The sequence below is a fragment of the Hypanus sabinus genome, chromosome 4, assembly GCF_030144855.1.
Source record: "Hypanus sabinus isolate sHypSab1 chromosome 4, sHypSab1.hap1, whole genome shotgun sequence".
Lineage (NCBI taxonomy): Eukaryota > Metazoa > Chordata > Chondrichthyes > Myliobatiformes > Dasyatidae > Hypanus > Hypanus sabinus.
The window spans coordinates 27,324,437-27,340,968 of record NC_082709.1 but is presented as its reverse complement, the minus strand read 5'-3'; the positions used below and the strand labels follow the sequence as shown (position 1 = coordinate 27,340,968).

General features: G+C 37.4%; 1 protein-coding gene across 3 annotated transcripts in view; it reads left to right on the top strand.

Annotated features, from left to right (window-relative positions):
- The window catches only part of chn1 (chimerin 1), a 109,360-nt gene that overhangs the window by 18,169 nt on the left and 74,659 nt on the right, over positions 1 to 16,532 (top strand). For all 3 annotated transcript variants that reach the window (XM_059966698.1, XM_059966697.1, XM_059966699.1), the window contains exons 4-6: positions 5,558 to 5,613; positions 10,690 to 10,721; positions 14,920 to 15,033. In XM_059966698.1, the coding sequence (XP_059822681.1) occupies positions 5,558 to 5,613; positions 10,690 to 10,721; positions 14,920 to 15,033 (202 nt within the window). The remainder of the gene's footprint in view (positions 1 to 5,557; positions 5,614 to 10,689; positions 10,722 to 14,919; positions 15,034 to 16,532) is intronic.

The window sequence follows — 16,532 nt, the reverse complement described above, 5'->3', positions numbered from 1 at the left end:
GAAAAATGTGCCAGAATGTTACTACCCCAACTTAAATTATATCCTTTTCAAATTCTTCTCTTCATGCGAATCACTAACAATGAGACTGAAAAGATCAAACTTCTTCCCTTTATATTGCTCCCTAAAGAATAATGTTTACCCACATGGTAGAAAATGTTATAGAGTTAATCAATTGATTCATATACTTAAGTCCTGATTCATAGGTGATTCTTCGGCGCTATATATATTCTTTAGTGATTTACAAATTTCTCATTCTCAATTGAGCTGCTGAGTGAAGTCAATTAGTTTGGTACATCCAAATCTGATAGTGGATTGGAAAGGGCAGTCTGATTGAAACACATTATTCTGTCATTTGTTCCAGAATAGCCTAGGTGAAAACAGTCCTGTCAGAGATTAAATGCTTCTGCATGCACAGTTTCTGAGGAGATATTGGATTGCGTAAAGGGAGAGTGTTTAAAAGAATTGAGTCGGGGCATTCAGCACATTTTGCGCACAGCAGTTCCCTAGGAGACATTGGATTGCGCATAATTAGGCACTTGGCAAGATCTAGTAAAAAGTGAGATTTAAATGGAGTGGCCATTGGGTGGGTGGGCCAGTGTTAGAGTGGGAAGTTAAGGCTTCAGTGAGGAGAGTAGTAAGCCGTAGGTAGGTTATTTTAGTTATTTATTCTTTTTCTTATTGCACATTGAGAGCAGTGGGAATGCCAGGCAGGGTGGTAGAATGCTCTTCTTGTGGGATGTGGGAAGGCAGGGAAACCTTTGGTGTCCCTGATGACTACTCCCGCAATAAGTGTATCCAGCCGCAGCTTCTAACAAACAGTGCTAAGGAGCTGAAGTTGTTCTGGAACAAGATGAACACTGGATCATTTGGGAGTCTGAGAAGTTAATAAACAGGACATACAGGGAGGTAGTTACACCCAAGGTGCAGGACACATTTAACTGATTGACTGTCAGGTAGGGGAAAGGGGATAGGCAGCCTGTGGCGATTCGCCTGAACAATAGGTATACTGCTTTGGAAACTGTTGGGTGGGATAAGCTAGCAGAGGAAAGCCACGGAGGTCAGGTGTCTGACACTAAGCGTGGCTCTGTGGCTCAGAAAGGAAGGGGAGAACAGGAGAGCTGTAGTGATAGGGTTCTAAAAGGAGAACATGATGGTTTGTCATTTCCTGGGTGTCAGGGTGAGGAGCATCTTGAATAGAATCCACAGCATTCTTAACTTGGAATGTGAGCAGACACATGGTCCATGTCGGTAGCAGTGGCATGAGTAGTAGGAGTGACGAGGTCCTGCAAAGTGACTTCAGGGAGTTAAAGACAGAACTTCCAGGATTGTGCTAGAGAGGTCAGAAATAGGAAGATCATACAATTGATCACATGGTTAAGTTGATTGGTGCAGGAAGGAGGAATTCGGAGTTTTGGATATTTGGGCTGTCTTCCAGGGAAGGTGCCTATACATAAGGGATGGTATGCACCTGAACTGGAGTGGGGACTAATATTCCAGTGGGAAGGTTTCTTACTGCTGTATGGGGTGGAGGGGGGAGGGTGTGGTGGTGGTGGTGGTGATGTCAGATTGGAGTTACATGGGGATGGAAACCAATTGCCAGAACTGATAGCGGAGTGGTTGTGAAGAAAGATGTTTTTAAGCCTACATGCAAAGCCAGGAATCAAAAGGATGAGCATGGTAGAACTAATGTTCCGAGCTGCATGTTTTTCAATGCAAGCAGTAAGAAAGGTGGATGTATCAGCATGTGGAATTAAGTCAGGAAAATGTCGTAGCAATGCTCAGACAGGACAGACCTTGTCTAGTGAGGCCTTATGGGTAGAACTGAGAATAATCAGTTATCATAATCATAAGTTATCATTATTCATAATCTGAATAAGGAGTATATGACAGCATTAATGGAATTGTATTATAGACCACACAACAGTCTGCAAGAATTAGAGGAGCAAAGTTGTAGAAGTAATGCAGACAGTTGCAAGAAACATAAGGTTGTGATAATAGGTGATTTTTAACTTTCCATGTATTGACTGGGACTCCCAAATTGTAAAAAGGCTGGATGGGAAAGAGTTTGTCAAATGGGTTCAGGAAAGATTTCTTAATCAATACATAGAAGTCCCAACCAGAGAGAGAGGTCTGATACTAGATCTCCTATCAAGAGAATGAGACAGGGCTGGTGACAAAAGTTTGTTTAGGGGAACAGTTTTTGCAACTAGTGATCATAAGGAAATTAATTTCAAGGTAATTACGGAAAAGGATAGATCTGGCTCTTGGGTTGAGTTTCTATGTTGGAGAAAAGCCAACTTTGATGGTATCAGAAAGGATCTGGCAAATGTGGATTGTGATGGGTTGTTTTCTGACAATGGTGTACTTGGTAAGTGGGAGGCCTTCAAAAATGAAATTCTGAGAGCAGCATTTGTATGTTTCTGTCAGGAGTAAAAGTTAAGGATAATAGGTTTAAGGAACATTAGCTTTCAAGAGATAATGAGGTCCTTGTTAAGAAATATGTAGTAGGTATAGGCAGGTAGGAACAAATAAGGTGCTTATGGAGTATAAGAAATGCAAGAGAACACTTAAGAAGAAAATCAGGAGGGCTAAAAGAAGGCATGACGTTCTAGCAGATGAGTTGAAGGAGAATCCTAACTGCTTCTACTGATATATAGTAAGAGCAAAAGGATAGCAAGAGATAAAATTCTGGAAGACTAGAGTGCTATTTTATGCACAGTGTTTTGAATGTTACTCGCTATTTTTGATGTTTGCTTGTTATTTTGAATGTTTTGCACCTTGGCCCCAGATGAAAGTGCTCTCATTCAGCTGTATCTATCCATGGTTTGAATGATAATTAAACTTGATTTCATTAATTTTGGTGTGGATATATAAGTATTTGGATAGACAGGAACTGATCAGGGATAGCCAGCGTGGCTTTGTGCTTGATAAGTCATGTCTAACCAATCTTATAGAGTTTTTCGAGGAAGGTTGTAGATGTTGTCTACAATGGACTTTTAGCAAGGCCTTTGACAAGGTTCCGCATGGGAGGTTGGTCAAGAATGTTCAGTCACTTGGCATTCCAGATAAAGTAGTAAATTGCATTAGATATTGGTTTCGCGGGAGAAGCCAGTAGTGGTAGTGGATTTATTTATACTTGCATTTGCACAGTCTGTTGTTCATTGATCCTGTTTACAGTTACTATTCTATAGATTTGCTAAGCATGCCCACAGGAAAAAGAAGCTCAGGGTTGTATGCGATGACATGTATGTACTCCGATAATAAATTTTACTTTGAACTTTGGTTGTGTCTCTGACTGGACGCTTGTGACTAACGAAAGGTGTGCTGCAGCGATTGCTGGTGTCCATTGTTGTTTGTCATATGTATCAAAGGCCTGGATGACAATGTGGTAAACTAGATCAGCAAATTTTCAGATAATGCTAAAATTAGTGGTGTAGTAGATAGTGATGAAGACTTTCAAAGCTTGCAGTGGGATCTGGACCAGCCAGCTGGAAAAATTGGCTAAAAAATGGCAGATGGAATTTAATGCAGACAAGTGTGAGGTTTTGTACTTTGGGAGGATCAACCAGGGTAGATCTTACATGGTGAGTGGCAGGGCACTGAGGAGTACAATAGAACAGAGGGATCCTGGAAAACAGATCCAAAATTCCTTGGAAGTGGCATCACAGATAGGGTCGTAATGAAAGCTTTTGACACATTTGCATTCATGAATCAATGTAATGAGTACCAGAGTTGGGATATTATGTTGAAATTGTATAGGACATTAGTGAAGCCTGATTTGAGTGCAGTTTTTGTCACCTGCCTAGAGGAAAGATGTAAGTAATATTGAAAGAGTGTGGGGGAAAATTACAAGGATGTTGCTGGGACTTAAGGGCCTGGTTTATAGGGAAAGGCTGAATAAGTTAAAACTTAATTCCCTAGAGTGTTGAAGATGGAGGAGATTTGATAAAAGTTACAACATTGAGACATTGAGGGGTATAGATATGGTAAATACAAGCAGGCTTTTTTCACTGAGGTTGGGTAGGACTATAACTGAAGGTTATGGGTTAAGGGTGAAAGGTGAAATGTTTGAGAGGGAATTGAGGGGAACCTCTTCAATCAGAGGGTGATGAGAGTGTGGAACAAGCTGCCAGCGCAAGTGGTGGATGCCGGTTCAACTTTAGCATTTAAGAGAAATTTTGGATAGGTACGTGTATGGGAGGGTTATGCAGGTCAGTGGTCTAGATGCAGGTTGATGGGACGTTAATGGTTCGGCATGAACTAGATGGTCCCATCTAGTATAGGCCGAAGTACCTGTTTCTGTGCTGTAGTGTTCTATGACTCTAATAGGAAAAGCAAAATAAATTTAAATATTTATATTTTTAACAAAACCTGTTATTTCGTTTTCCAATGCATTCATCAAAAGTAAGGAGTTAAATTGAGCTCAACCTTCTGAGCATTGCAGTAACTTCTTTTTAAACTTATCTTTTAAATCTATTTAGGGTTACATTGAAATGTATCTAATAATTCCAGTAATGCAACCACATTTTTCTATTGGTATAATATTTGAATATTTTGTATTTTTTTAAATCTTTATTCTAGAGAATTTAATCACCTTTTGCTTTGTATATTTTTTTCTAAGACATATAATTAGGGTGAAATCTGTGTTGAGGTCTCATGCAGTTAACCCAAACCTGATTTGATGAAATACACTGTACTGCCCATGGTGGCAATGTTTTGCTTGCACTCCATTCTGTGGAAAGGGTGTATCACATTTTGATGCTGATTTAGATATTCCCTGAAATGGAAAAAATACAGAATGCCCTTTCTGAGGCTGAAGCAGGTTTGCAGTCTATTCTTGGCTTCACCACAAGCAGTCAAAATATTATAACTTCAGAAGATACTCGGAAAAGAGATGACTTTGTTCAGTTTCTTATTGGTTAGAAATTTGTGAACATTCTGAAGCATGTTTTCTCCTCAGGTATAACGACTTTGAAAACATTTTTAAGTGTAAGCTGATGAAGTAAATTTATGCAGTCCTGGAATTAAACTGTTGCCGTTTCTGTTTAACAGAAGTTATTGATGTATATTATTCAAACTACTTTCTGAATACCAGAGGAAAACTAGAATGTGCTAAATTTGTCATTTTTTATTTGTTAACTTATGCTAAATTAACACTTCAAAAACATTAAAGTAAAAACAAAAATATGATGTTAAGATGGGTGACAGCTACTCTATTTGGAGATTGTGAACAGTACAATTAAACAGCTGTACATTCTACCACTTCATTCCAGTAGTGACAATTGCATATAAAAAAAACAATAGAATACAAGTTAAAGTGGTAGATATTCTTTCAAAAGGTATTACGAAAACAAGACAATAAGCCCTATCAATTTTCACTATAAACTTTAGAAAAAAAATTGCTATGCTTTTAAGATCAGTTGATCCACAGTGTTACCTATCTATATAGGTAATGTTTTATTTTGTCTCCCCGTTTAAACAATTTGTTATCATACTGTACGTCAATTGTGTTCTTAAATTATAATTTAACTTTGGTTTTTCACTTCCCACTTTTCAGTGTATCAGTTACAACAGGAAGCTCCTAATCCAAGGAGGATTACATGCACATGTGAGGTTGGTTCCATGTTGACCATGTTTCTTCAATTTATAGTCAAGTAGATTTATAATCAAGTAGTTGCTGTTTTATTTCATTTACCCAAAATAATTTTAATCTGTTTCATAAGTATTTCAAATTTGATAAGAAACTGAAACCATAACTTATTTGATTGCTCTTCTGAGCCATTGCTCAGGATGGAGTACTCCTACATTAAAAAAAGGATTTGCTATCAAATCAAAATTTATTGAACAAATTAACGCACAATTCAACAAAAAGACTATCACCAAGGTAGCAATCCCAGAGGAAATGCAGTTGTCAGAATTTTTGTGTCTGCATTAGTCATTGATTTCAGTACTGCAGATCCTATTTCCAGTTATGATTAGGAGTTTGACTTTCATAGTAAAATTTCATGAGATAGTATTAATAGTGAACACCTTGACAGATGCACTGGTCATGGTAATCTCACCCATGTCCCTGAGTGCATTTCTACAGTCTTTTGAAAGTTGGTCACTACAAAGTTGGTTGATGCTGAAGGTAAACCAGTTTGTAAACTTGCAGTTGTTTAGCATGCAAGCATAGTGGTATTTAAAGTTAATTCTTGCCACCCTCCACTTTATTTTAATTCAGAGTAACTATGTGACAAGGGAAATGACTGTCCCACTGACCCTGTTAGCAAGCTAGGTATCACCTTTCATGTCAGTTCTTCCTCTAATCCTGCTGTATGTATACAATCTGAAGTAGAACTTGGCCCCAATTTCCCTGAACAGACTGTCTTTTTTTTTGAACTAGTGAGATTTTTATGTTTGTGGTTATCTCTAAAATAGGATATTATAGAACAGATCTGTGATCTCTTCTTGGTTTGTGCTTTGTACAAATTAAAAGAATGCCTCACCAGAAAAATCTTAGCTTTGTAAAAGGGGCTGTTACTTATTTTTATCTCTCACCCCTTCATGCCCAGGAGGATTTTTTAAACAAATTTTTGCATGAACATTGATAATATTGAGAAGTTTTGCAGAAATGTCTAGGAACGATGTCACTATTCCTTAAGTCAGTACTGTTTTGTGGCAGTTTTGGTTCTAGAAAGAAGATGGATATGAAATTTCAGATTTTTATGGTAGTGGCAGTGAATTTGCCAAAGTTAAGGTAATGTTAGCAGAAAAGATTGCAAGAATGAGAAGATGATGTGACTAAGTCTGGTGATCTGTAACATGGAAACCTTTAAGAAGGCTGTAATTTAGCCACAGAATTTGGAAATGGATATTGATAAAATGAATATGCAAAAAATTATTGTGATGTTACGTATGATAACTGATGCAGAAATTATATACCTAAAACATTATAGTGGCAGGATTGAAAATCAAGAGAACAGCTTTACTCTGACAAGATTCAGACAAATTATTTTAGGCTTTGAATGAGAAGTTCTTTCCAAATATAATAACGTTTCGTTAGTCCAGCATCTGATTCTTTTGAAATCCTGATGGTTCAGTATCTAGCTTAGTTATTAGTATGATTTGTGAGCCTAGCGTCCAGATTGCAAACATGGTGTGTGGGCAGAAACAAGGGCCTGGAGTGTAGCCAAGGTTAGGGCCCAGACCAGCCTGAAGCTCAGCTTGGGGTTCACAACACCAGGAGTCAAGAACAGGATTGTTTTGCAGCCAGATGTGAGCAGAGAGTGTGTATGTATTTCCCACTCTGTTTGAACTCACAGGTCACTGGAATGTTTATTGTACAACTAAGTAATTATGTAAAGTAAAAACTGAAAAAGAAGTGTTTGGGTATGAATAACAATACATCCATTAGCCCAGAAGACCTGTTAGTCCAGCATGATCAAAGTTCCAAGGATGTCTGAATAGAGGAGTTTTAATGTAAATGCTTTAATTTACACTCTTGAAAATATAGATACATTTTATAAATTAGTTTTTTACCAGAGCTTTTATACAACAAAATAAATTTAGTTAAATTGGATAACAAATTCAAAGATTTCTAAATTTTTTACACATCCTCAGTATAATTGCATTTTAAAATAGGATCACACTCTAATTCCCTAATTGTTTGCTTTTAAATTGCAAATTAAAGGTTTCACTCAATCTGACGACAGTACACGATTAAATAATTGTGGAGAAAGAGATACTTAGCTTCATTGACCTTGGACTAAAGAGCAAAAATCACCAAACCTTGTGCTGGTGATTACTTTCAAGTGAGCCTAATCATAGGGTATAAAATTGAGAAATTGATTTGCCTGTGAGGTCTCATATTAAAAAATACCTTGCTCTCTTGACTTACATATGAAGAGTGACCTGCTGATGTATTATTATGCAGCTGGCAACATGATTTGCAGTCAGCATATTTTGGAAGTTAAGAAAAGAGATTTAATAAAGCTATTTTTAGATTATCAGATATTTATTGCGGTGAAATAAAATGCTTACACATCACACATATTGAGTACTGTGTACAGTTTTGGTCTCCATATTTTGTGAGGGATGTGAAGCACTACAGAGAGTTCAGAGAAAGGCACCAAGACTCATTCCAGGTCTGCAAGGTATGAGCTTTGAAGAAAGATTGAAAGAATTAAATCTTTTTAGCCTAATTAAATGTAGAATGAAAGGAGACAAGCTAGAAGTGTTCAAAATCATTAAGTGTATAGGTAAGGTGGATGCCAGCTGTTACTTCAAAATTAATTAATCAATAAAGACACAGCCATAGGTGGGGTCTGGTTAAAGGGAGATTTCAGACTAACATCAGGAAACACTTCTTTATACATTGAGCTGTGGCCACATGGAACAAGCTACCCTATTCAAATCTAAACTTGATAGTTATTTCAGCACACTATGTGAACAGGAATTTGGCAAGCTTTGTTGGACTGAGTGGCCTGTTCTTGCCAAAAACTTTGATGTTCTAATATTGGAACTAAAGTAGTATAATTTGGAGTTATACAACACAGAAACAGGCCCTCCGCTGTTTCCATACCAACCTTTTTGCTGATATACTGTATACTTATTCCATTTACCTGCATTAGGTCTATATCCTTCTACGTCTTGCTTATTTAGGTGGCTTTCTAAATGACTCTTAAACATAGTGATTGTATCTAGTTCCACCACTTCGTCTGACAGTGAGTTCCAGATATCAACCACTGTCTGTCTGAAAACAAAATTTCCCCCTCAAATCCCATTTATAACTCTTTCCTCTCACCTTAAACTTGCACCTCCTTGCTTTTGATACCCCTAATATTGGAAAAGATTTTGACCATTTACCCATCTATGCCTGTTATAGTTTTATATACCTCTGTCAGCTGCCTTCACTCCAGGGAAACAAGCCTAGCCTATTTAATCTCTCCTCAGAGCTAAAATCCTTCAATCTTTATAACGTTCCAGTGAATCTCTTCTGTAGTATCTCAAAGGCAACCATATTCTTCCATTAGTATAGCAACCAGAACTGCACACTGTGCTCTGAGTGTAGTCTAATCAGTGTTTTGAAAAAGTGATATGATAATATCCCAAATGTATTCCATGTCTCGACCTATGAAGACAAGCATGACCTATGAAGAAAGCCCTGGTACCATTAACAGTGCTGTTCTTCCATCAGCCAAATTTCTGCGATTTTAGTAACAACATAATTTAAAGTGCTGATCCATGCTCTGAGCTTGTCCACCTTCTTGCATTAAAGTGTACACAGTTAAACCTTATAGTCCTTCCATGCTCCCTAATCTTTCAGTCTCCTCTGCCCAATTTACTCCACATTTCTCCCCACTTGCTGCCTTACTGCTATGCTTCTCTCCACTCTACTTCTGTTATTATATATTATGAATGATGCAGAAACTATTTATAGGTGATCCCTACATTATGGCCATTTGGTTACAGATATTGCCTTTACAAAATTCTCAAATCATTACCCAGAAATTCATGATAAGTAATAACATTTGTTCTTGTAAAATTTGTGTGAAAAAGAAAAATGAACACTTTTTTTAACAACTCACATTTCTTAACGTATGAGTAAATGACACATGCTTGCACTACAGAGGATTCCAAATCAGGTTTCTAAGAACCCGTGCTCCTATTGCACAAGTTATTCTTGTACTTCAGACATTTCTACACAATTTAAAAGTTACATTTTTGTGCCATGAAGAATTGCATAATTGTGTTCTCAAATGTTGTTTGTCAGACTGTACATAAGGGGAATATAAATAATTTTATTTTAAAAAGGCATCAGATGCAAAATACATACAATTGTTACAATTAGTACATGACAGCTTTGAAAAGATTAGTGTATTAAGTACTGTTTAAACTGTTAACTTCAAACTCTCAGTAGCTCAAAATGATCTGTGTATTCTGAAGCAGGGGACTTAACACCACAAGGGTTCTTGTCTTTATTAAATTGGCAGGCATACATTTATTGGCATAGTCAGTCCTGCACTTTGTTTTCACATTTAATTAAACCAGAATTAGGTATAGGGACAGAAGGGCCTATTCTGCATGGCAATTTAATTTAAATTCAATTTAGCTGTAAGGTATTCCATTCATGCAGTTACTAATATCTTACAATGAGAGATATACCTTTGAGGATTTTAAGAATTTATTAGGGAGTAGAAACTGCTCTGAATTGCTTCATAGACTATTTAATCTTTTCAGCTTAAAGTGTTTCTATGTGTTGATTATATTCCAATTTTAAGCATTTATGCTGCACTTTTAATCCAACTAACACCATGTTCTATTTGCTCTTTTTAGAAAACATTCTTTAATTTTATTATGCCAAAAATATTATTTTTGTAAATAATAAAAATATTTCACAATATATACAAAGACAAGTAACTTAAGATTCTTAATACTGATAGGGTGTTTTTGGCCATTGCAGGCTGGGTGTTGACTAGCCATAATTTTGGTAAAAACTTCGTCAAAAGCATTAGGGCACATGCCTGAAACAATTTTTTTGTCCTTTGCATAAGCCACAGTTGAGCCCAATATATAGTGGAAGATTGTATTGTGCACAATTGTTAAGCACCAAGCACAGTTTTTATTTCTTTGGTTAATTTTACAATACAGCTTATGCATGCATTATAATGTTTTTTTTAAACAAGTAGACTTCTTTTTCATTTACAGGTGGAAAACAGACCCAAGTACTATGGAAGAGAGTGAGTGCAGGTTTAGTTTTTAACTTGTGTTTTCTAAAACTGTTTAAAATTGTTATAAATGGAATAGCGGAAATAAATCGTCAAATAATAATTTGAATTGAATTTTATAAAAACTGCATTCTTTGTGTTTCTTTTTGGGTAGCAAATTTTAAGGCTTATGGTGCAACCGTGACACCCTGAAACTTAAGTACAAAAATCTATACTCTAAATTAGACCTGAGCAAGTGCTGCATTGTCAGAAGTTTCGACCTGCAGGTGCATTCTTAAACTGAGACCCCAGGTGAATATAAGTTCCTATGGCACAGTTGAAGAAGATCAGAAAAGTTAGATCCATTGTCTCAGTTCCTCTGGCAACAAAACAGAAATTGGTTGTTTAGTCATTATTAATCAGTTTTGAGCTTACTGAGTGCAAATTGAATGGCATGATTCCTCAAACACAGCAGTGACTATGCTTTCGAAATACTTTATTGGCTGTAAATAATTTGGGACGAACTGATGCTCTGAAGGATGACATACAGGGCTAGAAAGTCCAACCCATTGTTCTCTAGCTTGTTACTTCAGAGTAAAGGCTGTGATACTCCTGATAGGCTCTATTTGTGAAACTTCAGCAGCTCTAACAAATTCCTAACCAAATCTCATGACTTGTGAAGGTCATGTACACTTTGTGCACACTGATGATCCTGCATGAAAGGCACATAGCCCTAAAATCTTGTTGTATTGGATGTACTGAATGAATAAACTTATTAAAGTGCTGTGTAGTACTGCTTAATTATTATTTGGGAGCTCATTATTCTCTCAGAAAGGCATAATAGTTCCAGATTACATCAGGAATTTTATGGGCCAGAACACCCATTATACTCCAGGTATATTTTTCTTCAGCTGATGAGGCCATGATATATACCACTCAACAAATCCTTGGGTAAACTGCTGAACTTCCAAGAGAATTTAGCAGTTTTCAAGCAAATCAACTGCAGTGCTAATCTTGTAGGTGAGTGTGGGGGAAAACAACTGGGCCATCACAGACTGAGGCCCGATTTAATGTCAACCACTCCCTTTCCCAAACTTTGTTCACCATGCCAGCAAGGCCTGACATAGACAAGTAAATTTAAATGAGTAAATTAGTTTACTGTTGTCATATGTACCAGGGTACAATGAAAAACTATTGACTGCCATCCATACAGAGCATTTCATTGCATCAATGCATTGATATAGTGCAAGGGAAAACAATAACATGTTACAGTACAGAGACAATAAGGTGCAAGGCCTTAGTGAGGTCAAGTGCCAGTTCTGATTGCACTAGGAAACTGTTCAATAGTGTCAGAACAGTGGATTAGGTATCATTGAGCCTGGTCCTACATTCTTTCAGGCTTTTGTATCTTCAGTCTGATGGGAGAGGGAAGAAAGACTGTCCAGCATGGCTGGAATCTTTGATTACGCTGGCTGTAAGCTGCATGAAATATAGACAGTCTGTGGAGGGGAGGCTCCAAGGTAAAAGCTAGGGTTAAACAATTCTCAAATGTGATTGAACTTCAACTGCTTCCTCATTTGAAGTGCAGTTGGTGATTGACAATAAATGATAACATTGTCACTGATGTTCTCAAGAGGTTATTTGTTTGGGATCTTGGAAGCAGAAGACTACAAATGAGTATGTTTTTATCATTGTATCTTTCTGGTTCTGTGACACTGTTTCCTGGGATGTCCCACAGCTAGGGACTTACAATTCTGCAATCATCCAAATTTGTTGAAAACTCCAGGCTGAATTGTGCCAGCAAAGGTAGTCTGTTGATGAAAAGATCTCCTCACTCCTGGCATCTTGTAGAAGTGGTTGAAAGCTTGCAGGCTTAGTTATAGTTGAACAACTACATTGGTGCAGCTTGCTTCCAACCGGAAATGATTTTCTGGCTCAAATGCTTATCTTTTGCTCTTTAAAGACTGTAAGATGTAGATCTTGTACTTCATGTGGATGTGTTACTTTGAAGTGCTTGGTCAGTTACCCTGCATTTGCTTCATGTGATGAATACTTATGGAAGTCTCAGAAACTGATTTTGGGCACAACTAAGCTTCTTTGTTTGTGGGCAAGATGATCAAGTAATAATGTAATTTAATGCTGTTAACCTATAAATGATCCACAAATTTTGAAGGCATTCATGCCTTCATAAACTTATTTAACTTAAATGTTCTGTTTTTGATTTGTGCCATTACCTTAACATTTCAACCTTTGTATTTTGTGTGCAGAGTAATAAGCAATTAGACTCGATCTTAGATTTCATAAAAATTTTGTGCAGGAAATTTCTGGTGAGTTGAATGTATTCAGAGAATTTGTAGTGCTGATTTTTTTTCTTGTATGTCTCTGAATTATAAATGCAAGCCAATTGCATTGTTGTTTTTCAACTCTTTGTGGAAAGGGAAACATTGATGTTCCGAATGTCACGATTAACTAGGAATGAGTAATCTTATAGATCAGTGCTTTATAAATAAATAAATTGGTGCTCTGCTTAGTTCTTAGCCTAGTGAATTTTTTTTCTTGCTAACAAACAAGAAAATTGAAAAAAAGACAGAATTGTGAAAATTTACCAGCTGAGAACTGCCATGCTGTTCATGTTCACTCAGCCATTGAAAATGAATCATATCATTGGTGCTTGGCTACTGAGAGTGCTGTATGTAATGACCAGTTTTAACGTGTATTCAGTTAATACATACATTACTGGGAACATCACCCTGAATACTAAATGAGAGACTGGTGCAGTAAAACACATCTCCTTTTGTTATTAAGGCAGAAGAAACCCATTATATTCAACTTGACTTCTCCATAGTAGATCAGTGTGAAAAGTTATCCCAAATTACCATTACTAATATAATAAAATAGACTTGTTCGTCTTATTTCAGCAGTGCCTTGAAATTTCATGGTATTAGAATGAGGGCAAGAGCAAGAGATGTTGAAGTTCCATTGATCGGGTGCTATAGAAAGGGTGCAGAGGAGATTTACAAGGATGTTTCCTAGATTGGAGAGTATGCCTTATCAGAATAGTTTGAGTGAACTTGGCCTTTTCTCCTTGGAGCAGCAGAGGATGAGAGATGACCTGATAGAGGTATATAAGATAGTGAGAGCGATCAATCGTGTGGATAGTCAGAGGCTTTTTCCTCGGGCTGAAATGGCTAGCACGAGAGGGCACAGTTTTAAGGTGCTTGGAAGTAGGTACAGAGGAGATGTCAGGATTAAGTTTCTTTATGCAGAGAGTGGTGAGTGTGTGGAATGGGCTGCCGGCGACTGTGGTGGAGGCAGATACAATAGGGTCTTTTAAGAGACTCCTGTATAGCTGCATGGAGCTTAGGAAAAATAGAGGGCTATGGGTAACCCTAGGTAATTTCTAAAGTAAGCACATGTACGGCATAGCATTGTGGGCCAAAGGGCCTGTTTTGTGTTGTAGGTTTTCTATGTTTCTTCTAATAAGAGTGTGATAAGACCCCTGCATCCAAGCACCACAAAGAGTTTATCATGAAACACAGACCCCCAGCTTTTGCCTTCCCCAAATCAGCAGTTTAGTCCATCCTCTGTATTGAGAAGACTTTAGGTCTTACTGAGGCATCTGACATGTCTGGAATGAGCCATATCTTTGTGAAACACAATGCAGCAATTTTTCCCTTAGGTTCTCAGTGTTGTTGTCCACTCACTGTACATTTGCTAAAAAGATACCAGGTGGAGAAAGTTTCATATCTCAGTATTTTAGTCTGGCTCGGTCCTTCCCTCCTCCTTCACCTATGGCATGCTGATGCACCTTTGTACCTGCGTTCTTGAGAGTTAAGTGCACCATGTCCTTCAGAAGATTGTGTTTTTGCTTGTTTGTTAAGATAGTTCAAAAGTATGTTACTTAAAGGAAAATTACAGGCTACAGATTGCCGTTAGAATAGCACCATCAACTTTCACCAGCAACATGTTAGAGTTTTAGTCTTACCCCAATTTTAGTGCAGTCATTCTATCTGTCACTTTTCAAATTTATTTTCTGTTATTTCTTTAAAAGTAGTTCCTCTAATTTGAAATTTTTTACTCCTATGGATGCCTAATAAAAATATAAGATTGTATTTAATTGCTGAAACTGATTTGTATGCAGGAATTATTTTATTACTAAAGAGCCACATAAATTGCGGGATGCTGTAGCTGCAGCATTTTATGACAAAATTTCATTTCTTTTTGCAAATAGGTTTCATGGAATGATTTCACGAGAAGCAACCGATCATCTGCTAAGTGTAGCAGAGGGAAGTTACATTATTCGGGAAAGCCAGCGTCAACCTGGTACCTATACCTTGGCACTGCGGTTAGTGGTAATTTATATATTTAAATTCTCAGTGAAATTTTGAACCACACATGTTACCAGCTAAATTGATAGTTACTCATAACATAAAATGATAGAGCTAATGCATTAATTGAAAGTATATGAGATTTACATTTTGCCTTTATCACTCTGTTGTCTTATACACTAGAGGATCAGCTATTCTGGACTGGGTGTTGTGCAATGAACCAGAATTGATTAGAGAAATTAAGGTAAAAGAACTCCTGGAACAATTCATCATAATATGATTGAATTCACTCTGAGATTTGAGAAGGAAAAGCTAAAGTCAGATGTATCAGTATTACAGTGGAGTATAGTGAATTACAGAGGTATGAGAGAGGAGTTTGGTCGGATTGATTGGAAAAGAACACTGGCGGGGGTGATGGCAGAGCAGCAATGGCTGAACATTGTGGAAGCAATTCAGAAGGCACAGGATATAAAGAGTATTCTAAAGGAAAGGTGACACAACCATGGCTAACAAGAGAAGGAAAAACCAAAGATTAGTGGGAGGTTAGAGAATTGGGAAACTTTTTAAGGAAAAAACAACAGAAGGTATCTTAAAAAGTCGTTTAGAAGGTAAAGATGGAATATAAAAGTAAGTTAGCCAATAATATTAGAGAATAGCAATAGTTTCTTCAGATACATGAAGTATGAAAGAGAGGAGAGAGTACATTTCAGACCGCTAGAAAACTATGCTGGAGAGGTAGTAATGGGAGACAAGGAAATGGCAGATGAACTAAACTGTGTTGATATTCACTGTGGAAGACACTAGCAGTTTGGTGGAAGTTCCAGATGTCAGGGGTCATGAAGTATATGAAGTTACCATTACTGGGGAAGGTTCTTGGGAAACTGAAAGGTCTGAAGGCAGGTAAGTCACCTGGACCAGATTGCGTACACCTCAGAGCTCTGAAAGAGGTGTATGAAGAGATCATGGGGGCATTAGTTATGATCCTTCGAGAATCACTAGATTCTGGAATCATTCTGGAAAACTGGAAAATTGCAAATGTCACTCCACTCTTCAAGAAGGGAAAGAAGCAGAAGAAAGGAAGCTATAGGCCAGTCAATCTGACCTCAGTGGTTGGGAAGATGTTGGAGTCGATCATTAAGGATGGAGTCTCAGGGTACTTGGAGGAGCATGTTAAAGTAGGCCAGAGTCATCATGGTTTCCTAAGGGAAAACCTTGCCTGCCAAATCTTTTGGAGTTCTTTGAAGAAGTAACAAGCAGAATAGACAAAGGAGAATTGCTTGATGTTGTGTACTTGGATTTTCAGCAGGCCTTTAACAAGTTGCCATACAATGAGGCTGCTTAACAAGCTATGAGCCCATGGTATTACAAGAAAGATTCTAGCATGGATAAAACAGTTACTGATTGGCAGGAAGCAAACAGTGGGAATAAAGGGCGCCTATTCCTGGTTGGCTGCCAGTAACTAGTGGTGTTCCAGAGGGGCCTGTGTTGAAACCAATTCTTGGATTATGGAATCAAT